The sequence below is a fragment of the Ornithorhynchus anatinus genome, chromosome 3, assembly GCF_004115215.2.
Source record: "Ornithorhynchus anatinus isolate Pmale09 chromosome 3, mOrnAna1.pri.v4, whole genome shotgun sequence".
Classification (NCBI taxonomy): Eukaryota; Metazoa; Chordata; class Mammalia; order Monotremata; family Ornithorhynchidae; genus Ornithorhynchus; species Ornithorhynchus anatinus.
This window is the reverse complement of record NC_041730.1, coordinates 37,604,054-37,623,490: the sequence shown is the minus strand read 5'-3', so window position 1 is coordinate 37,623,490 and position 19,437 is coordinate 37,604,054. Positions and strand designations below refer to the sequence as shown.

Genomic DNA, 19,437 nt, shown 5'->3' with positions numbered 1-19,437 from the left:
CAGGGACTGTCTCTATCTGTTGCTGACTTGTTCATTTCAAGCGCTTAGTACAGTGCTCTGCACATAGTAAGCGCTCAATAAATACTATTGAATGAATGAATAAATTCTATTTATTAATCATTGGATTAATTAGCAACTGGACTTGATTTTGTGACCAGGTTTCAGGCCCATCTTAGCTTTCTGCAGGTTGCAGCAAGCAATGCTGTTAACTGATTGACATGTTACTGGTGCCTTCTAGACCCTCAGATTTCATATTCATTCAATAATATTCATTGAGCGCTTACTATGTGCAGAGCACTGTACTAAGCACTTGGAATGTACAATTCGGCAATTTATGTAACTTAGGGCCTGACTGAGGCTTCTGCTTAAAAGTAACCAAGACAAATTTCTTACTCTTCTCATATATTTCTGGTTAGGAGTCATGACAGTCAATCAATCAATGGTATTTACTGAGCACTTACTAAGTGCAGAGCACTGTATTATGTGCTTGGGAATCCAATTCAACGGTGGCTCTCAAATCTCTAAAAGAGAGCATTGTCAGGAACTGGACATCCTGATGGATATTCATGCATAACCCTATCTTGTTCTGGTTGTCAATATTAGCTAGTTTTATAGGTTTTGTCTAATAAAATCTGTTTCCTCCATTACATATCCCTTTTTCCTTAGAGTTACAAACAGCCAAAGTAAAGCAAGGTTTGAGAACCACAACAATGAGAACAAGTTTCAACTATTTCCAGAGAAGCTATCAAAAGACAATAGAAGCTAGGTTGCTATCTTTTTGTAGAATTCTGAGGTTGCTGAGATAGAAAGATTGTCTGGAATAATGTTCCAGAAGATTGGAAACATATCCTGTACCTTACTCCCAAGGCTGTGTGTTATCTCCTCAAACCTATTCCAGTTAATCAGTATTACTAGAGATTGGCGTCGTTAAAAGACCTCCATTATTATCATCATCCTCAGATGCTGTTCTATTAATTTTAATAGGGCCACTGATACCACTGTGTTGAAATTTTAAACGGCTAACTGGGGTCTAGACTTGCTTGAGAGGATCTAAAACTTTTGCTATCTAAATGAAGGCTGCAAAGTAGTTCCCATAACCTGAATTAGGTATGAAAACACAATGTTTGGTTTCTGCAAAGGTAATGATAATTAGTTAACTTCTGTCTTGTCTAGTAGGATGAAATTATGCCAGTGTTTTCCAAATCTCAAGTCATTTCCTCATAATTTGATAGAGGAAGAGCTCATTGACTTGAGCAGTCCCTTGAACATCTCCTCTGTCTTCATCTCCTCACTGCAGCCTTCTTCCAGGGATGATGTACTAAGCACTGTAACGTGGCCCTAACAATCAGTGAATCAACAGCATTCATTAATTGCCTCCAGCATTGACATATCTTGGGAAGGACTTCAGATTTTATCTGGTCCAGTTATTTATGGCTATTCAACTGAACTTTAACTTCTAGGATGTGAAAACACATCTCTTGCCATCAAGGAGAAATGAGCAACCCCTATCTTCTCTTTCCCAAATCCTTTTTTTTTAAGGAACTGAGTTTATTGAATTTGGTTCCACAAGACTGGCTCAGCCACTCATGATGTGCCTCCCACATCTCCCTCTCTGAAGCAGGCTTAGGCTCTTTGGGAAAATAAGTGGTGACTACTCACCCCTGGAGAATTCTCTGGAAATGCACTGTCAGACCACCTCATCACTACCAAGTAATGTGAGTCTGATTGTTTACTTGGTCTGTGTGCATGGTGATACTGTGTTCACAGACAAGGAGAGGAATAATTGCATTTCCTCCCTCAGTGGATAGCAGTGGGAACTCTGGAGATTCAGGTGACATTTCTGCTCAATCACTGGTATCGCGTTAATGATTTGCTTTCCAGAGGGAGGGGAGGAATAGCAAGAGCTTTGAGGTTTTGTAGTTGCTAATTCCACCACGGAGAATTAGACCATGTTCTTGCTCCAGAAATGTTTCCAAAGAGAGATGGCTGTAGGCATTCATAGCCTAGTCTAGCCTAGAGAAAACAGTAATATGCTTTAATACGCTGTAATAAAGGGAATATGCAAATTACATCAAAAAATCCCACTGGACCTTACCCCAGATTTGCATGTAAATTGTTACTCAGGAAGACTGGTAGAGTTTTTCTTCTCCTATTGATATTTACACTAGGTAGATTAGCCCTGTACCATAAAATGGAAGGAATTTAAGAGATTAAATTAAGAAAAGAGATTATTGTGATGAGCTGAACATCTGGACAGGGTTACCTTAGATCCATGCATAAGGAAGTACTTCAGAAAAAATCAATGACAGCAACTGTCTATACCAAAAAAAAAAAAGAAAATGAGTAGGATGGTACCTGAAGGGCATCCTGATATTCATCCTTTCTGCATACTTGCACAACGTATCCCATGGGCAGTGAACTTTAACAAACATGATGTCATTATTGGTAACGGCAGGCTGCAATGAAATGTAGGACAAACATCATCACTGCAAATCTGAGCATCCCTTTAGCACAATGTACATGTGGATTTATATGTTCTACTATTTTAGCATTTATTCTTTCACTTAATTATCCATGTTTCTGGGTTTTTTTCGGTTTAACAACTTTAAATCTTTTTGTATCTGTCTCCCCTCCCTTGCCCATTAGATTGCAAGCTCCTTAAAGACAGAAGCGTCATTTTTACTTCTATTTTACATTCCTCTTCATTCACTCAATGGTATTTATTGAGCGCTTACTATGTGCAGAGCACTGTACAAGTATTTGGAATGTATCTCTTATTGCACTACCCAAATGACCAAAAGTATAGCCAGGTTAAGTTTTGAACTGGGGAACTAGTCAAATTTAGACACAAGAAAACACTACAGTTGCATTACTCAATGTTCTCCTCCTCACTTCTCTTCCACCAGAATACATTCATTAGTGTATAAACTCTGACCCTGGATAATCTCAGCCAATTGCTTGACAATTCAGATTTCGACACATAATGAGCACTCACAGCTGTGCAAGATACTTGGTGCAGCTGGAGCCCATATGTTATTGGTATCCTCTTTTTCTGTAATTTTCACACACACCTGCAGGTTTTACTATCACTGTTACCCATCTGGCTGAAATCATTTATGTAATGTCAAACATATGGAGTTCCTCTAGAGAGCTACTGACATTAAAAGAACATGACCAGGAGAATTTCCGTGCCAAATTTTAAAACAATTGTATTCTAAAATCACCTATATGAATACTGCTTTTGTCATATTTGGCTACCGAATGCAAAAGAAGAATGTATAAAATGGTTCTTAGGGTTCTCCTGGATGTTACACTTGATAAATGAAATTACAAGAATCTGAACTGAATGTCTACTTAGAATTAAAAGCTAATAACCACTTTACTGAACCTATTTATTCTGTAGGATGCAAACACCCCACAAATATATGGCTATAGTGTGATACCCAACATCACTAGCCCAAGTACATCATTCATTCAATCATATTACTGCTTACTGTGTGCACAGCACTGTACTAAGTGCTTGGGATAGTGCAATATAGCAATAAATAGACATTCTCTGCCTACAACAAGCTTATAGTCTGCAGTGGCTTTTTCAGGAGTGGCTAATTCTTAGATATTTGAAATCTTGAAGTTACTGGAGAGTCACAGTCATCTGGGCATTGGTGAGGGCTTGGAGGAGATGGCTAGCAGCCTGGTATCATGATGTCAAAACTCCAGGATTGGTTATTTTATAATGCTTTGTTAAGGCTCTGATGTCAACTCCCCAACCTCCTGCCCCCAGAGAGCAGTCCAGTCTGGTTTCTGAATCTCAGGCCAGGGTTTCTCACTGCTTCCACCAACCTCTCTGGGACCTACCTGTCCCTTCCCAACACCCACAGAAAGAATCCCTGGTCCTGGGCACGAAACACAGACCCAGGTTTGACTGTTCAACAGAGAATGGTGACCATATTGCTCTTGTCCTGTCTCAGCCCCACCCACCTATCTCATGCTCTGGAATACTGTTGTTATGGGCAAGACAGAGGAATGGTTTTATTCCCTACAAAGCAGAGCAACAGTTACAAGCTTTAGCTTTGGCTTTTAAAAAAAAAAGCAGCCTGGAGGTCCACTGGGACAGAGATCATTTCTGATCTCACTGCCTTCTATTTACCACAGGACTCAGCACAATGTTTATCAGATAATAAAGTGCTTATCAATACCATACTGTATCAAATATTTTCAAAAATAGGTCCATATCTCCCAACCCAAAAAGACATCTAAGGTCATTCTTCCTATCACACACTTCCAGCTCTCAATGAAATCATCAGTGAAGATGGAGTTGTTGAGTGGAAACGTAAAAATTCCATATATACACTGTGAATTTCTTAATTAGTCTATTAAACTCACAGTGTAGATTGAGTAAAAGGACTAAGTCAGCATATACTGTAACATTCTGCACTGGGCTCAACAGAATGGCAGTTACGCTCCCTGTCCATAATGAGTTTACAGTCTGGGGGGAGACTGACATTAATATAAGTAATTTATAATCTATAATTTAAAGATACCTAAGTGCTGTGGGGCTAGTTGTGAGGCAAGTATCAATTGCCCAGAGGTCACAGATCCAAGTAATAGAGCATATAGTTAGTACGTAAGAGCTGCAGGGGGCTGTGGCACTTAGAACCCGCTGGACTGTGAGCTTGTGGTGGGCAGAGATTTTCTCTCTTTATTGCTGTACTGTATTTTCCCAAGAACTTAGTTCAGTGCTCTGCCCATAGTAAGCGCTCAATAAAAATGATTGAATGAATGAATTTAATTATTTTGGTTGAATCTGATTCTGTGTAGAAAAATAATATATCGTTTTAAGGCAATGAAGGCCAGGGATAGTGGTAGGAGCATGAAAGAGAGGGAAGTGGGAAAGGGGATGGTATTTTTTCTGATCTCAACCTGACACTCAATGTCATTCCTTTGCAAGGGTGCTAAGGGTGCATATTGCTGTGTTGGGTCTTTCATTTAATTTTCTTTTCTACATATCAATCAGTTGATCTATCAATAGAGAAGCAGTGTGGCTCAGTGGAAAGAGCACGGGCTTGGGAGTCAGAGGTCATTGGTTTGAATCCCGGCTCTGCCACTTGTCAGCTGTGTGACTGTGGGCAAGTCACTTAACTTCTCTGTGCCTCAGTTACCTCATCTGTAAAATGGGGATTAAGACTGTGAGCCTCATGTGGGACAACCTGATTACTCTGTATCTACCCCAGGGCTTAGAACAGTGCTCTGCACATAGTAGGTGTTTAACAAATACATTATTATTAAATGGAATTTATTGAGCATTTATTCGGTACAGAAAAGTGTCTTTCCACACAGTGATTATAAGACCAAGTGACTATGTCTGAATTTGCTCTGTTACATACTCTTCCTGGTGCTTGGCATAAAACAGATACTAAAAAAGTACCATTACTCCTACTTCTGGCCTAGTGAAATGAGAATGGGAATGGGAGTCAGAGCTCCTGGGCTCTAACCTTGGCTCTGTTAACTGTTTGCTGTGTGACCTTGCAGAAGCAGCGTGGCTCAGTGGAAAGAGCCCGGGCTTTGGAGTCAGAGGTCATGAGTTCGAATCCCAGCTCTGCCACTTGTCGGCTGTGTGACTGTGGGCAAGTCACTTAACTTCTCTGTGCCTCAGTTCCCTCATCTGTAAAATGGGGATTAAGACTGTGAGCCCCACGTGGGACAACCTGATTCCCCTATGTCTACCCCAGCGCTTAGAACAGTGCTCGGCACATAGTAAGCGCTTAACAAATACCAACATTATTAAGTCACAGTGTCTCTGTGCCTCAGTTTTCTCTGCTGTAACATGGGGATTAAATACCTGTTCTCTCTCCCACTTACACTTTGAGCTCCATACAGGACAGGGGCTGCATTTAACTTGTATCTATCCCAGCATTCAGAGCAGTGCTTTACACATAGTAAGCACTTAAATATAATAATAATAATGATAGTAACAATAATAATGATATGATTCCATTAGAGAGCACTGTGGCCTTGTGGAAAGAGCACAGGCCTGAGAGTCAGAGGACCTGGATTCTAATCCCAGTTCTGCCACTTGTCTGCTGAGTGACTTTGGGCAAGTCAATAAACTTCTCTGTACTTCAGTTTCCTCATCTGTAAAATGGGGATTAAGACTGTAAGCCTCATATGGGACAAGGACTGTGTCTAACCCAAATATCTTGTATCGACCCCAGAGCTTAGAACAGGGTCTGGCACATTGTAAGCACTTAAGAAATAACACAATCATTATTATTTTTAACTTCTCTGAACCTCAGTTTCCTCATCTGTAAAACAGGGATTCAATATTTGTTCTCCCTCCTGCTTAGATTTGCAAGTACTTGGTATGTGTTAAGCACTTAATATGTTCCAGGAACTTTTCTAAGATAATTAGGTTGGACCTATTCCCTGTTCCACCAGGACCTCAAAGTCTAAATCAGAGATAGGAAGATTATTTAATCCCCACTTTACAGATACAGAGAAGTTAAGCGACTTGCTCAAGGTCACAAAGCAGAGAGGTGGCTGAGCTGGCATAAGAAGCCAGGTCCTCTGACTCCCAGCCCTATGCTTTTTTCCACTAGGCAACTGCTTCATTTCCTCCTTGTGGGTAGGGATCACATCTACAAATTTTATTGTACTGCACACTCCCAGTGCACTTAGTACAAAACTTGGCACAAGTAAGCACTTGGGGAAGTAGCTGTGGTCTAGTGGGTACATCATGGGCCTGGAAGTCAGAAGGATCTGGATTCAAATCCTGCTGTGCTATTTGTTTGCTGTCTGACTTTGGGCAGGTCACTTCACTTTTCAATGCCTCAGTTACCTCATCTGTAAAATGGGGGTTAAAACTGTGAGCCCCATTTGGGCCAGGTTTTGTATCCAACCTGACTGACTCAGTGGAAAGAACCTGGGCTTCGGAGTCAGAGGTCATGGTTTCAACTCCTGGTTCTGCCACTTGTCAGCTGTGTGACTGTGGGAACGTCACTTCACTTCTCTGTGCCTCATCTGTAAAATGGGGATTAACTGTGATCCTCACGTGGGACAATCTGATTACCCTATATCTCCTCCAGGGCTTAGAACAGTGCTCTGCACATAGTAAGCACTTAACAAATACCAACATTATTATTAACTTGTACTTTCTCTAGTGCCTGGCAGATATATAGTAAGTGCTTAACAAGTACCATAAAAATAAATTAATACCATTGATTGACCTATTGAGATGTACTCTTGCAGCTTGAGTCACAACCAATCTCCTGACACCAAGTTGTGCCACACAGGATAAATCCTGCCCAATCCCATACCACCGGGAATCACTTCAGTCCTTGGTCCAGGCTCGTGAGGGAGAGGAAACCCCTGCAGATGAGGTCAGCTTAATTTTGAGAACATAGGAAGGCCATGCCAGTGGTTGTGGCTATCAGTGTTACTGTAGGAGGAAATTGATACTCTATTTCTCTCAGATGCTGTGGTAATAGTAATGTTTTTACTTTATTTTTAGAAGAAATGTTTCGTGCATGTGCAAATGTGTGCATGCATAAAACATTTCTTCTTACTCTGTGTCCTGTTGCACAAAAACAGGGTTCATGTCAAAATGTATAGAGAAGACTCATGGTAGAGTGTGCCTGAGGGTATTTCCTTTTTGATATGAAAGAACTCACTTGAACATGACTCACTTTTGCAATATTTTTCATTAGAAATAAAAAGGGAACATGTACAAAGGAATCTTTTCTCTCTCTCTCTTTCTCTCCTTCAGCCTTTTTCCTAGTTTCCTGGGAAAAGGATGATGCATCTAATGACTTTTGTTCAGCAAAAGAGAGAGCTGGACTCAGAGCTTCTTCTATCTAGTCCTGCTTACTTGGAAAAAAAAATATTGTCTGCACTCCTCCTAAACCTTGCCTGCATTGTTTGATACCCTTGTTATATCTTTCATGCTTTGAAACAATTCATTTGTTCAACTGTATTTATATTGGACATAAACAGAGTATCAGGATTTGTAAGAGAAGTATATATGTATAAATATATGCAGATATATGTTTGTGTATAGTTTAATAGACACTAAAAAGATTAAATTTTTCCTAGTTATCCTCATTCTACCTTTTGTAATTCTCTCTCCTTCCACTTTTCTATACCATCTTTTTTCTTTGCTGAAAAAGGCTTCTCAACACTACTTTTTCTATTGGTCTCCCAGTAAATGCCATTTAGGACTATGTACCAGAGTTTGTAGATTATTTTTTCACTCCTGATCTACAGTCCTACTGGGGATTATCATTCTTCTCCTAAAGCTCTTGGAACGGTGCAGACTCCTGAAGAGTTTCACCTTAAGTCCTGATCGAGGAAGGATGGATATAGACAAGACCATTTCCAAGAGGACTCTGTTAGGATTTTAATTAGTTAGGAGACCCAGCTTGCAAGGGACTGCTTGTGAATTCATTCTGTCTTTCCTGCTTTTAAACAGAGGGTGCTTTGGAGCAGAGTCCCTAAATGGAAACAACTCTGTCAGCTGCAATTGAAATGTCAAGTGCAGATGCAGCTAGAAAGTTTTTCATTTTGAATCTCCTAAATTGTTTTTTCTGGGTGGTAGAAGTTGTCACCTCCCTGGTCCTCCAGTGCCCTTGTCAATCCCTCTCTCTTCTTTTCTAGACATCAGAGAAAGTAGATCTATTCTCCTTGTAGCTGCAGGAAAACTGACTAGCTTTCCCCAAGGAAATGAAAACTGAGTGTGCCATTATTTTATTCAGCTCTATTCAGGATTAGCATAACACCCACCAAATGAATTATTACATCCATTTATTTATTCTTCTCATCACTCCCTAAAGATGAGACATTGTCATTTTGTAGATGAGTACCTCTGCTTGCAAATAAGTGACTTGCACAAACTTATGCAGAAAGTAACTTGGAAGTCACAAATGAACGGATCCCACTTTGGTTTTCTTCCCACTAGAAGACAAAGTTCTTAGTTAAGCTATGTAAAATTCCCAGAAACATTTCAAAGATTCTATGCCTCAGTTCTCCTGACCTTTAAAATCATTATTCTGGGGAACTATCCTTTCAAGGGCATTCAAACACTATCCCAATATGTTGGGATTCTCAGCTCTCAAATATGAAATGCCTGCTATTACCTTTTCACAAAAAGAGAATATATAACCCAACTGGCAAATCAAGAGAAGTGAAAATAAGATAATTTTCTAAATCCACATGTATAGTAGATTTCTATACCAGATTTAGAAGCAGCATTGCCTAGTGGATAGAGCTCAGACCTGAGAGTCAGAAGGTCATGGGTTCTAATCCTGACTCTGCCACTTGTCTGCTGAGTGTCCTTGGGCAAGTTCCTTTACTTCTCTGGGCCTCAGTTAACTCATCTGTAAAATGGGGATTGAGACCATGAGTCCCACATGGGACAGCGACTGTGTTCATCCTGATTTGCTTGTTCACCCCAGAGCTTAGAACAGTGCCTGGCACATAGTAAGCATTTAACAAATCCCATAATTATTATTGAGAAGTAGCATGGTTAGTGGAAAGAGCACGGGCATGGGAGTCAGAGGCTGAAGGTTCTAATCCAGGCTCTGCACTTGTTTGCTGTGCGACCTTGGGCAAGCCACTTCACTTCTCTGTGGCTCAGGTACCTCCTCTGTAAAATGGGAATTAAGACTGTGAGCCCCAACTGGGACAACCTCATTAGCTTGTATCTACCCTAGCGCTTAGGACAGTGCTTGGCACATAATGCTTAACAAATACCATAATAATAATAATTTTCTGGGAGATATATTTATCAATTCCATGGATTTAAGAGGTTGATTTAATAATGGAGTTGCTAATTTAACAGAATGATTTATACATGACCTTTCATTACCTAAGGTATCTTACACTGTGCTGTTAAAACACAAATGGCACCAAAAACAATGGTCTGAAAAGCATGAAAATGGTCCAGTGCTAACAAACAAACTTTAGATTATATATTTGCTTGGTAAAAGGCACAAACAGCATAATGGCAATTTATCCTAGTTCAAAGTAGCAGAAGCTCCCACTGGGGGTCTGAGATCATTATCTATTTACCAAGGCACTGCAGCAAAATTTTATAAATGGGAATCCAGCGAACTCCAAGTGGAAAAGCACTAGAAGTGCCTCATTTATGCCTAATAAAATCTGATCTAATCATGGGAAAAAGCAATGGGCTGAAAGTCCAAAGGGAATTTAATTTCTATTATTTCGATTTATTGCAAGCCAGAGACATATTTCACCATGAATTTAATGAAGTAAAGTAACATACCTCTCTTTCTAGCATCAGGCCTTCTGCTCTAAGATTCTTTTCAAATGTGCTCCTTTTTTCTATCTGCAGACTTGACTTTTTATATACCAAGATGTAATCAATGCGCTTTTTGCCATCTTTGAAAAACAGGCCCGATGAAGCTAAGGCATTCATCTCATTCTGGAAAGAAACAAATACAAAAACCAAAACACACAAACTATGATGGAGATTCATAAAGGTTTGTATATAATGTATACAGTATAATGTGCAGAAATCAATTCCAACAATAACAACATCTTTGATTTCCTTTCTTAAAACTCTGGTGTTTTCCTACACAATTCATTTTGCATTTACTGGAAGATAGGGAATCCTTGATTCATCTTCCAAGGCCAAAGCATATCATTAGGGTGGTCACTTAGAACTCTTAACAGTCCCAGTCAATGAGGCATATATGCTGTCACACACATGACATTTTATAGAAGTTTGCTGATTCTGCATCATTCTAGAGTGATTCTTTTCGGGTGATGTTGGGGTAGGGAGTTGGGGGAGGGGTGAGACATGAAACCCCGACCTCCTCCAGAGCTTTTCATTCCCCGTCTAGGCCCATAAGAACTCTGATGCAGCATCCAAGATGGAGAACTTGGCTATAGAAACCATAGTGGTGGGAAACATCCTGACAAAAATTTAAGAATTAAAATCAAAACAGACATAAAAATGTTAAGTTCCATATCATTACCAGACACAGGAACAGACCAACTGACACCTAGAATGTTCTATATAAAACCTGAGGATTGACCATTCTTTATGTAAGCTTGCTAAAGAAATGGTAAGCTTAATTCAAAAATATATCAAGCCACCACTTAGTACAGTGCTCTGCATGCAGTAAATTATTAATAAATATTATTGATTAAAGTAAAAATAATTTGATATAAATGGGGAAAAGCCACATTAGTGTTAAAAACATTATTAATGTGCTCCATGATTCTCTGATTCATGGTTGGTACACTCTGAGGTGGCAGAAAAATGGAGAAACAATATAAAAAGTCATGAAAATGTGGAGGCCATAGGATTTAGGGAAAGCTCATAGAAGATGAGCTTCTATCTCACCCTTGCTGGTCATCTTTGACATGTAGACAGAAGGGTTGACACATTCAATCTATATCCATGGAACTGTCAGCTACCCTATTATGGAAACTCTTTGATCCAATATAAATGCATTGACATTGTTTATTCTTATCCGTAATTATGCATAATTTTGGCAAAAAAATGGTAAAATTTGGTAAAAGTAAGAAATCGACCTTGGTTCAGTTCAAACTTCTTCACGCAAAGGATCTCATATTATGTTCATTAATAAGACTCATGAGGGAAAATGCCAATGAGATGGTGTGAAGAATCCTTCATCCCACACCAGAAATTTTGCAAAATAACACAACGAGGGAAGGTCAAAATTATTCTATTGCTAATATTGAATCCAAAGGATAGAACAATCACTAGTGGTCAGTCTAACAGAAAGGAGTCTGGGGATATTCTATACAACATCACACAAACTGTGTGTCCAGTGAATACTAAAGGACAAGCCACCACATCTATAGAAGCATAGTGAATAGGATTCCTGAATTGATGTAGTCTGAAGCACATAGATATCAGTCTGGACAAAGACTTCCTTAGATGTACCCCAGATTGAGAAATAATGTGCAAAATCCAAATATGGTATCAGCTCAGACTCTCTAAGAGGTGAAAATGTCATACTGTCCAAGGATATTACCTTTGGCAAAGTTTCAGTTGATCATTTGATTGAAACTACAATTTGACCTTCAAACCATGTCATTGTCGGAACTGAATTAATGGTGAGTATGATTACCTGTGGTATTTTGTACTTGCAGTGAAGGAAAATGGCAAAATTACAAGATGTAATTAAGTAAAATGTCTTATCTGATAATTATATCATTTTGTATATATATTCTGCTTCTCATAGGATTATAGCACCTTTCATTTCCATCATCCAAAATGATTTGATCTTAGAGGGAAATCACTAATTTCTATGCTGAAGACTCATTTTAAATTGTGCCCTTCTACTTTCACAAAATTGGTTTTCCTTCCTAAACAATTGTGGGTTCTTCAAAGAGGTGAGAGAGAAAAAGTGTCAACAGTCATTCCTTACAGGCAATATATTGGTAGAGTCTCCTGACACAAAGATGGATAAGCCACAGTTCTGAAACTTCAGAACCGAGAACAAGTACAGTATTGAACACAGTAAGTGACTAATAAATACTATTGATTAATTGACTGATTAGTGCTAAAGGCTTGTGTAGCACCATTTGCATCCCTTTGATTTCTGCCAGTCATGTGTTGTGAAGTGCAGCAATGAGCAGTTAGGCAGAAAAAATGTGCAGTATGTTGCTGAATGTATCTGCCACCTTTGCCCACATTAGCCAGCCATAGGTGAGATAGGGATTAGAACCCAGGATTCCTGGTTCTGAGAGTAGTGCTTTTTGTACTGCACCAACACCAAAGCTGGCAGCATATTTAAAGCATGTTATTCAAAAATGTTGGTTGAGCAATAACTCTGCTCAACAAAAACCCAGAGAAAGGACTGTTCTATCACCTTGGTAACTGGCTACCTGAGCTAGGATATTTCATGCTGTACTTGGAATTCATAAAAAGTGAGAATAGAAATACAATACGGAAATATATTCCTTCTTTTATCCTGAATTCTATTTTTTCCCAAAGGGCAAAGTGAGTCCTCAGTGATTTTTTTTCTTATAAACGCTTACCGTGTGCCAAGCACTGGGGTAGATACAATCTAATAAGGTTGGACACAGTCTATGTACTACATGGAGCTCACAGTAATAATTCCCATTTTGCATATGAGGTAACTGAGGCACAGATAAGTTAAGTGACCTGCCTAAGTAGTAGAGCTGGAATTAAAACCCTGGTCCTGATATTAAGTTTGTAGGGAGAGCAACTAACTTCTGTGACCATAAGAGCCTTGCTAGAGAGATTCAATGGTCCCTGGTGGTCTATAGATGATAATGAGTATATATTTCTAGAAGATTCCACTCTCAGGGTACTAAGTCATCCTATAGGATATGCTAGTCAAAAATCTTTGGTGTTGCTACTTCCAGTTCTCATACTCTACCATGGCCCTTCCTGATAGTTGGGCAGAAAGAGAAAAGGGTTGAGGGGAAAGAGATTGAGGAGGAGAATGGCAGTGTGGGAGCCTGTGGGTTGAAGCTGGGTGGAAATTCATTCAATCGTATTTATTGAATGCTTACTGTGTGCTTACTGTACTTAGAACTTGGAAAGTACAATTCAGCAACAAATAGAGACAATTCCTACCCAAAAGGCTCATAGTCTAGAAGAAGGGAGATGGGCAACAAAACAAAACAAAGCAAGTGGACAGGCATCAGTAGCATCAGTGTAAATGAACAGAATTATAGATATATATATACATTATTAATACATAGAATTATAAATATGTGCTTATATACACAAGTGCTGTGGGGTGGGGGGGATAGAGCAGGGGAAGGGAGTAAGGAGGATGGGAAGGGAAGGAGGAGAAGAAAAAAAGGGGGACTTAGTCTGGGAAGGCCTCCTGGAGGAGGTAAGTTTTCAGTAGGGCTTTGAAGGGGGGTAAGTTTAGTTCAGAGCACTGTACTAAGAATGAATTGGGCCTACACCTTACTGATTTCCCATTATTTTACACCATTCACATCCCTAAGTCCACCTTTGACTAACATTTCAATGTTAAAACACGATCAATGTCTGTATAGGTAACATGTCTACCAACATGGCTCTGCCCACCTTAAGTACTCAATAAATACAAATCATTGCGTGATTGATTGGCTAATTGGCATTAAGTAAAATGGGCTCATTGAGTTCCTCTCACACCTGTTTTACCTTCAGGAATGCTTAAGTTCTTGTGGTGCTTTTTCCTATTCAATTTCTGCCAACTGTGGTCAGGTAATAAAACATTGGGCAATAAACATTTGTTGGTTCTCAGGAGTCACTGATTTTGTACTTACTATTTCCTGCTTGAATATCACAAAATGGGGTCATGGTGGATTAGGTTATTCAGAGGAAGATGAAACTAACATTCAATACCCAGCAGCCCTCAAGAACACCTCCTTGGGAAATTCCCTTTTTAAAAATATGCTTGTCATTTTGTTAGCATTTGAACAGAATAAAAATGGTTGCAATGGGAAGATACCAACCCCACTAAATAGAGAGGGAGGAATAAATCATTAACACCATCTGAATATTTAACTGGATCTGGAGGCACTTCAGATACGCAAAAATATAGAAATTCACTTTACTTCATTAACGTAAATCCAATGCTCCATGCCCACAATTCACTAGAGTCTACTTAGGTCAAAGATAGTTCTCTCTGAGTGGTTCTAATGAGGCCCTTTGCATTTTATATGAAAAGTGTTATATAAATGTATACTTTTCATCAATATTTTAAAGTCTGCCATATTTATAGAGCTGGTTTGAAATAGATCATCATCTGGCTGGTGGTGTATTAGTCCCTGAAGCTGACTGCCCCCTTATCCTGGAAACATTCAACCTCGGCTTCACTGACACTGTCCTCTCTTGGTTCTCCTCCTATCTCTCTGGCTGCTCATTCTCAGTCACTTCAGTCGCTTTCGTGGGCTCCTCCTCTTCCTCTCACCTTTTAACTGTGGGCATCCCTCAAAGTATTGTCCTGGGTCCCCTTCTACTCTCCATCTACATCCATTTCCTTGGAGAACTCACTCACTCAAATAGCTTCAATGACCACCTTTATCTGGATGATTTGCAAATCTACAGCTCAAGTCCTGATCTCATTCTTTCTCTGCAGTGTCACATTTCTCCTGACTTCAAGACATTTCCACTTGGATGTCCTGCTGTCATTTCAAACTTAACATGTCCAAAACAGAATTCCCTTTCCCACCTAAACCTTGTTCTTCCCCTGACTTTCCCATAACTGTAAAGAGCACTAACATCATTCCTGTCTCAGAAGCCCATAACCTTGGTGTTATCTATGACTTCTCTTTCACTGAAACCAAATATTCATTCTATCACTAAATCCTGTCAGTTCAATCTTCACAACGTTGCTAAAATCCATCCTTTCCTCCTCTTCCAAACGGCTACCACATTAATCCAAGCACTTATCCTATACCTTCTCAATTACTGTAATGACAATAAGAATTACGGTATTTGTTAAGCACTTTTATGTACCAACCTCCTTGCTGACCTTTCTCTGTCATTTTCTTTCCATGTTTCCTCATTCCTCAAGAACCTCCAGTGGTTGCCCTTCACCTCCACATGAAACACAAACTCCTTAACCATTGGCTTAAAGCACTCAGTTCCCTTACCCCACCTACCTTACCTCATTACTCATTACAATTGTTGCCTAATTGTACATTCCAAGTGCTTAGTACAGTGCTCTGCACATAGTAAGTGCTCAATAAATACTATTGAATGAATGAATTACTCTGCTAGTACAACTCAGACCTCACACTTCACTCCTCTAATGTTAACTTACTCACTATACACCCATCTCATTTACCTCGCTGCTCACCTCATGCACACATTTTGACACTGGCCTGGAAAGTCCTCCCTTTTCATATCTGGCAATTACTGAATTATTGAAGGCACATCTCCTCCAAGAGGCCTTCCCTGACTAATCCCTGAGTTTCTCTTTTCCCACTCCCTTTCGCATTTTTCTGATTTGCTCCCTTTATTCACCACCCACCACCTCTCACCCTACCTCACAGCACTTAAATATATATATCCATAATATATGTATTTATATTAATGTATATCTTCCCTTCTAGACTGTAAGCTCATTGTGGGCAGGGAATATGTATACTGTTGTTTTGTACTCTCCCAAGAGCTTAATACAGTTTCCTGCACACATAAAGTGTTCAATAAATATGATTGATTGATTGATTGAGAAGCAGTGTGACCTAGTGGAAAAAGCATAGGCCTGGAAGTCAGAGGACTAGGGTTTTAATCCTGGCTCTCCCTTCTCCTGTTCTTCTCTTCTGGAAGAATAGTGCTCAGCACATAGTAAGGGCTTAACATATACCATTATTACTTATTATTCTCCGTTTCCACAATTCAAAGTTCTATGGAAAGGGCTTGGGAAGAAATGGCGAAGTCTGTTGTAATTATATGAAGTCTGGTATCTACCAGGGCTGTCAAATGGCCAGGCTAATGGCCTGGGAGCAGAAGATCTTCTGAGAGAGAAGTGGGAGGGGCAGAGAAATTGAAGTGCTCTTGGAAGTACACTGCTTGAAGTTATCAGCTTCCATGGATCTCCCTTTTGGAACCCACTCCCTCACTGTTCACCCTGAGGCACTGAAGCAGTGGATCATCCTTGCTGACGCCGTCCCCCTGGAGCCTCAGCCAGTGAAGATCCATCCTGCTCAATTGGTCTGAGGAGAGGTATGGGGGCCAACTCTTTGCAGATAATACCCAAATCTACATCTCCAGCCCTGTCTCTTTCTCTCTCCAGCCTTGCATCTCCACCTACCTGCAAGACATCTCTACTTTGATGTACTTCCATCACTTCAAACTTAACGTGTCCCAAATAGAGCTCCTTATCTTCCCACCCAAACCCTGTCCTCCCCCTGACTTTCCCATCTCTGTAGATGGCACCACCATCCTTCTTGTCTCACAAGCCCGTAACCTTGGCATTATTCTTGACTCCTCTCTGTCATTCACCCACATATTCAATCTGTCACCAAATCGTATCGGTCCAACCTTCACATCATTGCTAAAATCCACCTTTTCCTCTCCATCCAAACCGCTGCCATGTTAATAATAATGTTGGTATTTGTTAAGCGCTTACTATCTCCAGAGCACTGTTCTAAGCGCTGGTGTATACCGGGTAATCAGGTTGTCCCACATGAGGCTCACAGTCTTAATCCCCATTTTACAGATGAGCTGAGGCACAGAGAAGTTAAGTGACTTGCCCACAGTCACACAGCTGACAAGTGGCAGAGCCGGCATTCAAATCCATGACCTCTGATTCCCAAGCCCGTGTTCTTTCCACTGAGCCATGCTGCTTCCAATCACTCATCCTATTCTGCCTGGATTACTGCATCCACTTTCTTGCTGACATCCCAGCTTCCTTCTCTCCCCACTCGAGTCCATTCTACAAAACTTTCAGGACATGTCACCCCCCTCCTCGGAAAACTCCAGTGGTTGCTCATCTACCTCCATATCAAGCGAAAACTCCTCACCACTGGCTTTAAAGCACTCCATCACTTTGCCTCCTCCTACTTCACCTTGCTTCTCTCCTTCTACAACCCAGCTCGCACACTCCTCTAGTGATAACCTCACTGTGCCTCCAACTCACCTGTCTTGCCACTGACCCCTAGCCCATGTCCTACCTCTGGCCAGGAACGCCTTCCCTCCTCAAATCTAACAGACAATTACTCTCCCCTCTTCAAAGCCTTATTAAAGGCACATCTCCTCCAAGAGGTCTTCCCAAACTGAGCCCCACTTTTCCTCATCTCTCACTCTCTTCTCCATCACCCTGACTTGCTCCCTTTTCTTTTCTCCATTCCCAATCCCAAAACACTTATGTACATAAACGTAATTTTATTTATTTGTGTTGATGTCAGTCTCCCCTCTCTAGACTGTAAGCTTATTTTAGGCAGGGAAAGTCACTGTTTATTGTTGTATTGTACTTTCCAAAGTACTTAGTGCAGTGCTCTGCACAAAGTAAGCGCTCAATAAATATGATTGAATGAATCCTATTTTGGCTTTGTGACAAAATGTGCTCTTCATGGACCTCATTTGGGGAAACAGGTTTCTTCATGAAAAAGGTTTTGTTACAGAGATCTTAAGAAAACATGTGTAGAATGTAATAGTTGGCTGACCTGCAAACAAATGCACTAAGACCTCCTAAAGGAGGAAGCATTGAGAAATCTAAAGAAAGAGGAATCCATAAGGGAACTAAAATACGTTGGGGAAGCCTGCCTCCCTTCTGAGATGGGAAAAAAATGAAGATTTCCCTCAATTTTTCTGTGCTATTTATGGGGAAGTTTTCCCTGACTTTAAATTATTTGGGATTTTTGACTCCAGAGATCTCTGGACTGTTGTTTTTCTGTTCTGAGATTTAAGACTGTACATTTGCTTGATTCTGGAAAGGTGGCTTCTGCTAGTAATGCTGCAGTCTAGACTGCACCAAAACCATCTCTCTGGCTCCCCTGGATATGTTTTCACAGGCTTATAGAAAATCATTTTCATTCAGCTATAACTTTTGGAGCTTGCTTTCTCAAAGATTTAAATATTTAGAAATAGCTTGTTTTTTGGTTGTTGTTGTTGTTGTCTGTGAGGAGGTGGGGAAGGGGACAAGGAGAATCCACTTTTTTACCTTTGTTTTTTCCAAAAGTAAATCCTTTCATGGAGTAGTGATTCAGTTCTTTTTGTAAGAATGCATGGCCTTAAATTATCCCAAGAACCGATTTCAGAATTTGCCTGGGTTTTACTAACACCTCGATCATTTTGTATCAAGTTTGGGAGGTTTGGGATTTTTAATTCATCTATGAGACACAATTACATATTTCTTAGCTCCTAGGCATTTGCCCAATGATATTTGGCTTTAAGGCACTCAATTACTTTCTTCCTCCTACCACCTCACTGATATCCTACTAAACTCAATCCTCATACTCTACTCCTCTAAAGCCAACCCATTCTCTGTACCTCAATTTCATCTGTTCAGCCACTGACCCCTTGCCCAGATCCTCTCAGGCTGAAAACTCTCCCCCTTCATATCCAACTGTCCACCTCTGTCCTCACCTCCTAAACCCTCCTAAAATTACATCTCCTCCAAGAGGCCTTCCCTGACTAAGCCCTCATTTTCTCTACTCCCTCTCCTTTCTGAAATATCTATAGACTTGGCTGTGTATCCCTTAAGCACTTCGATACTTACCAAAGTCCCAGAGCACTTATGTACATATCCATATTTTCCTTATCTGTACTTTATGTTAATGCCTGTATCCCTCCATACACAGTAAGGTCCTTGTGGGGACAGATCATATCTACCAACTCCACTGTACTGTACTCTTCCAAGCACTTAATATAGAGGTCTGCATGCAGTAAGCATTCAATAAGTACATCTGATTGGCAGATAGATTGCTATAAACAGAAACATCTTTACAGCTTCTCATGTGTGACTTCATTCA

The 19,437-nt window shown here is 40.2% G+C and overlaps 1 protein-coding gene across 4 annotated transcripts in view; it reads right to left on the bottom strand.

The window, feature by feature from the left end:
• Positions 1-19,437, bottom strand: part of ANO3 (anoctamin 3) — a 249,457-nt gene that overhangs the window by 112,498 nt on the left and 117,522 nt on the right. For all 4 annotated transcript variants that reach the window (XM_001509055.5, XM_039911456.1, XM_029060306.2 and 1 more), the window contains 2 exons: positions 10,277-10,435; positions 2,356-2,456 (listed from right to left, as the gene is read on the bottom strand). In XM_001509055.5, coding sequence (XP_001509105.2) covers positions 2,356-2,456; positions 10,277-10,435 — 260 coding nt within the window. The remainder of the gene's footprint in view (positions 1-2,355; positions 2,457-10,276; positions 10,436-19,437) is intronic.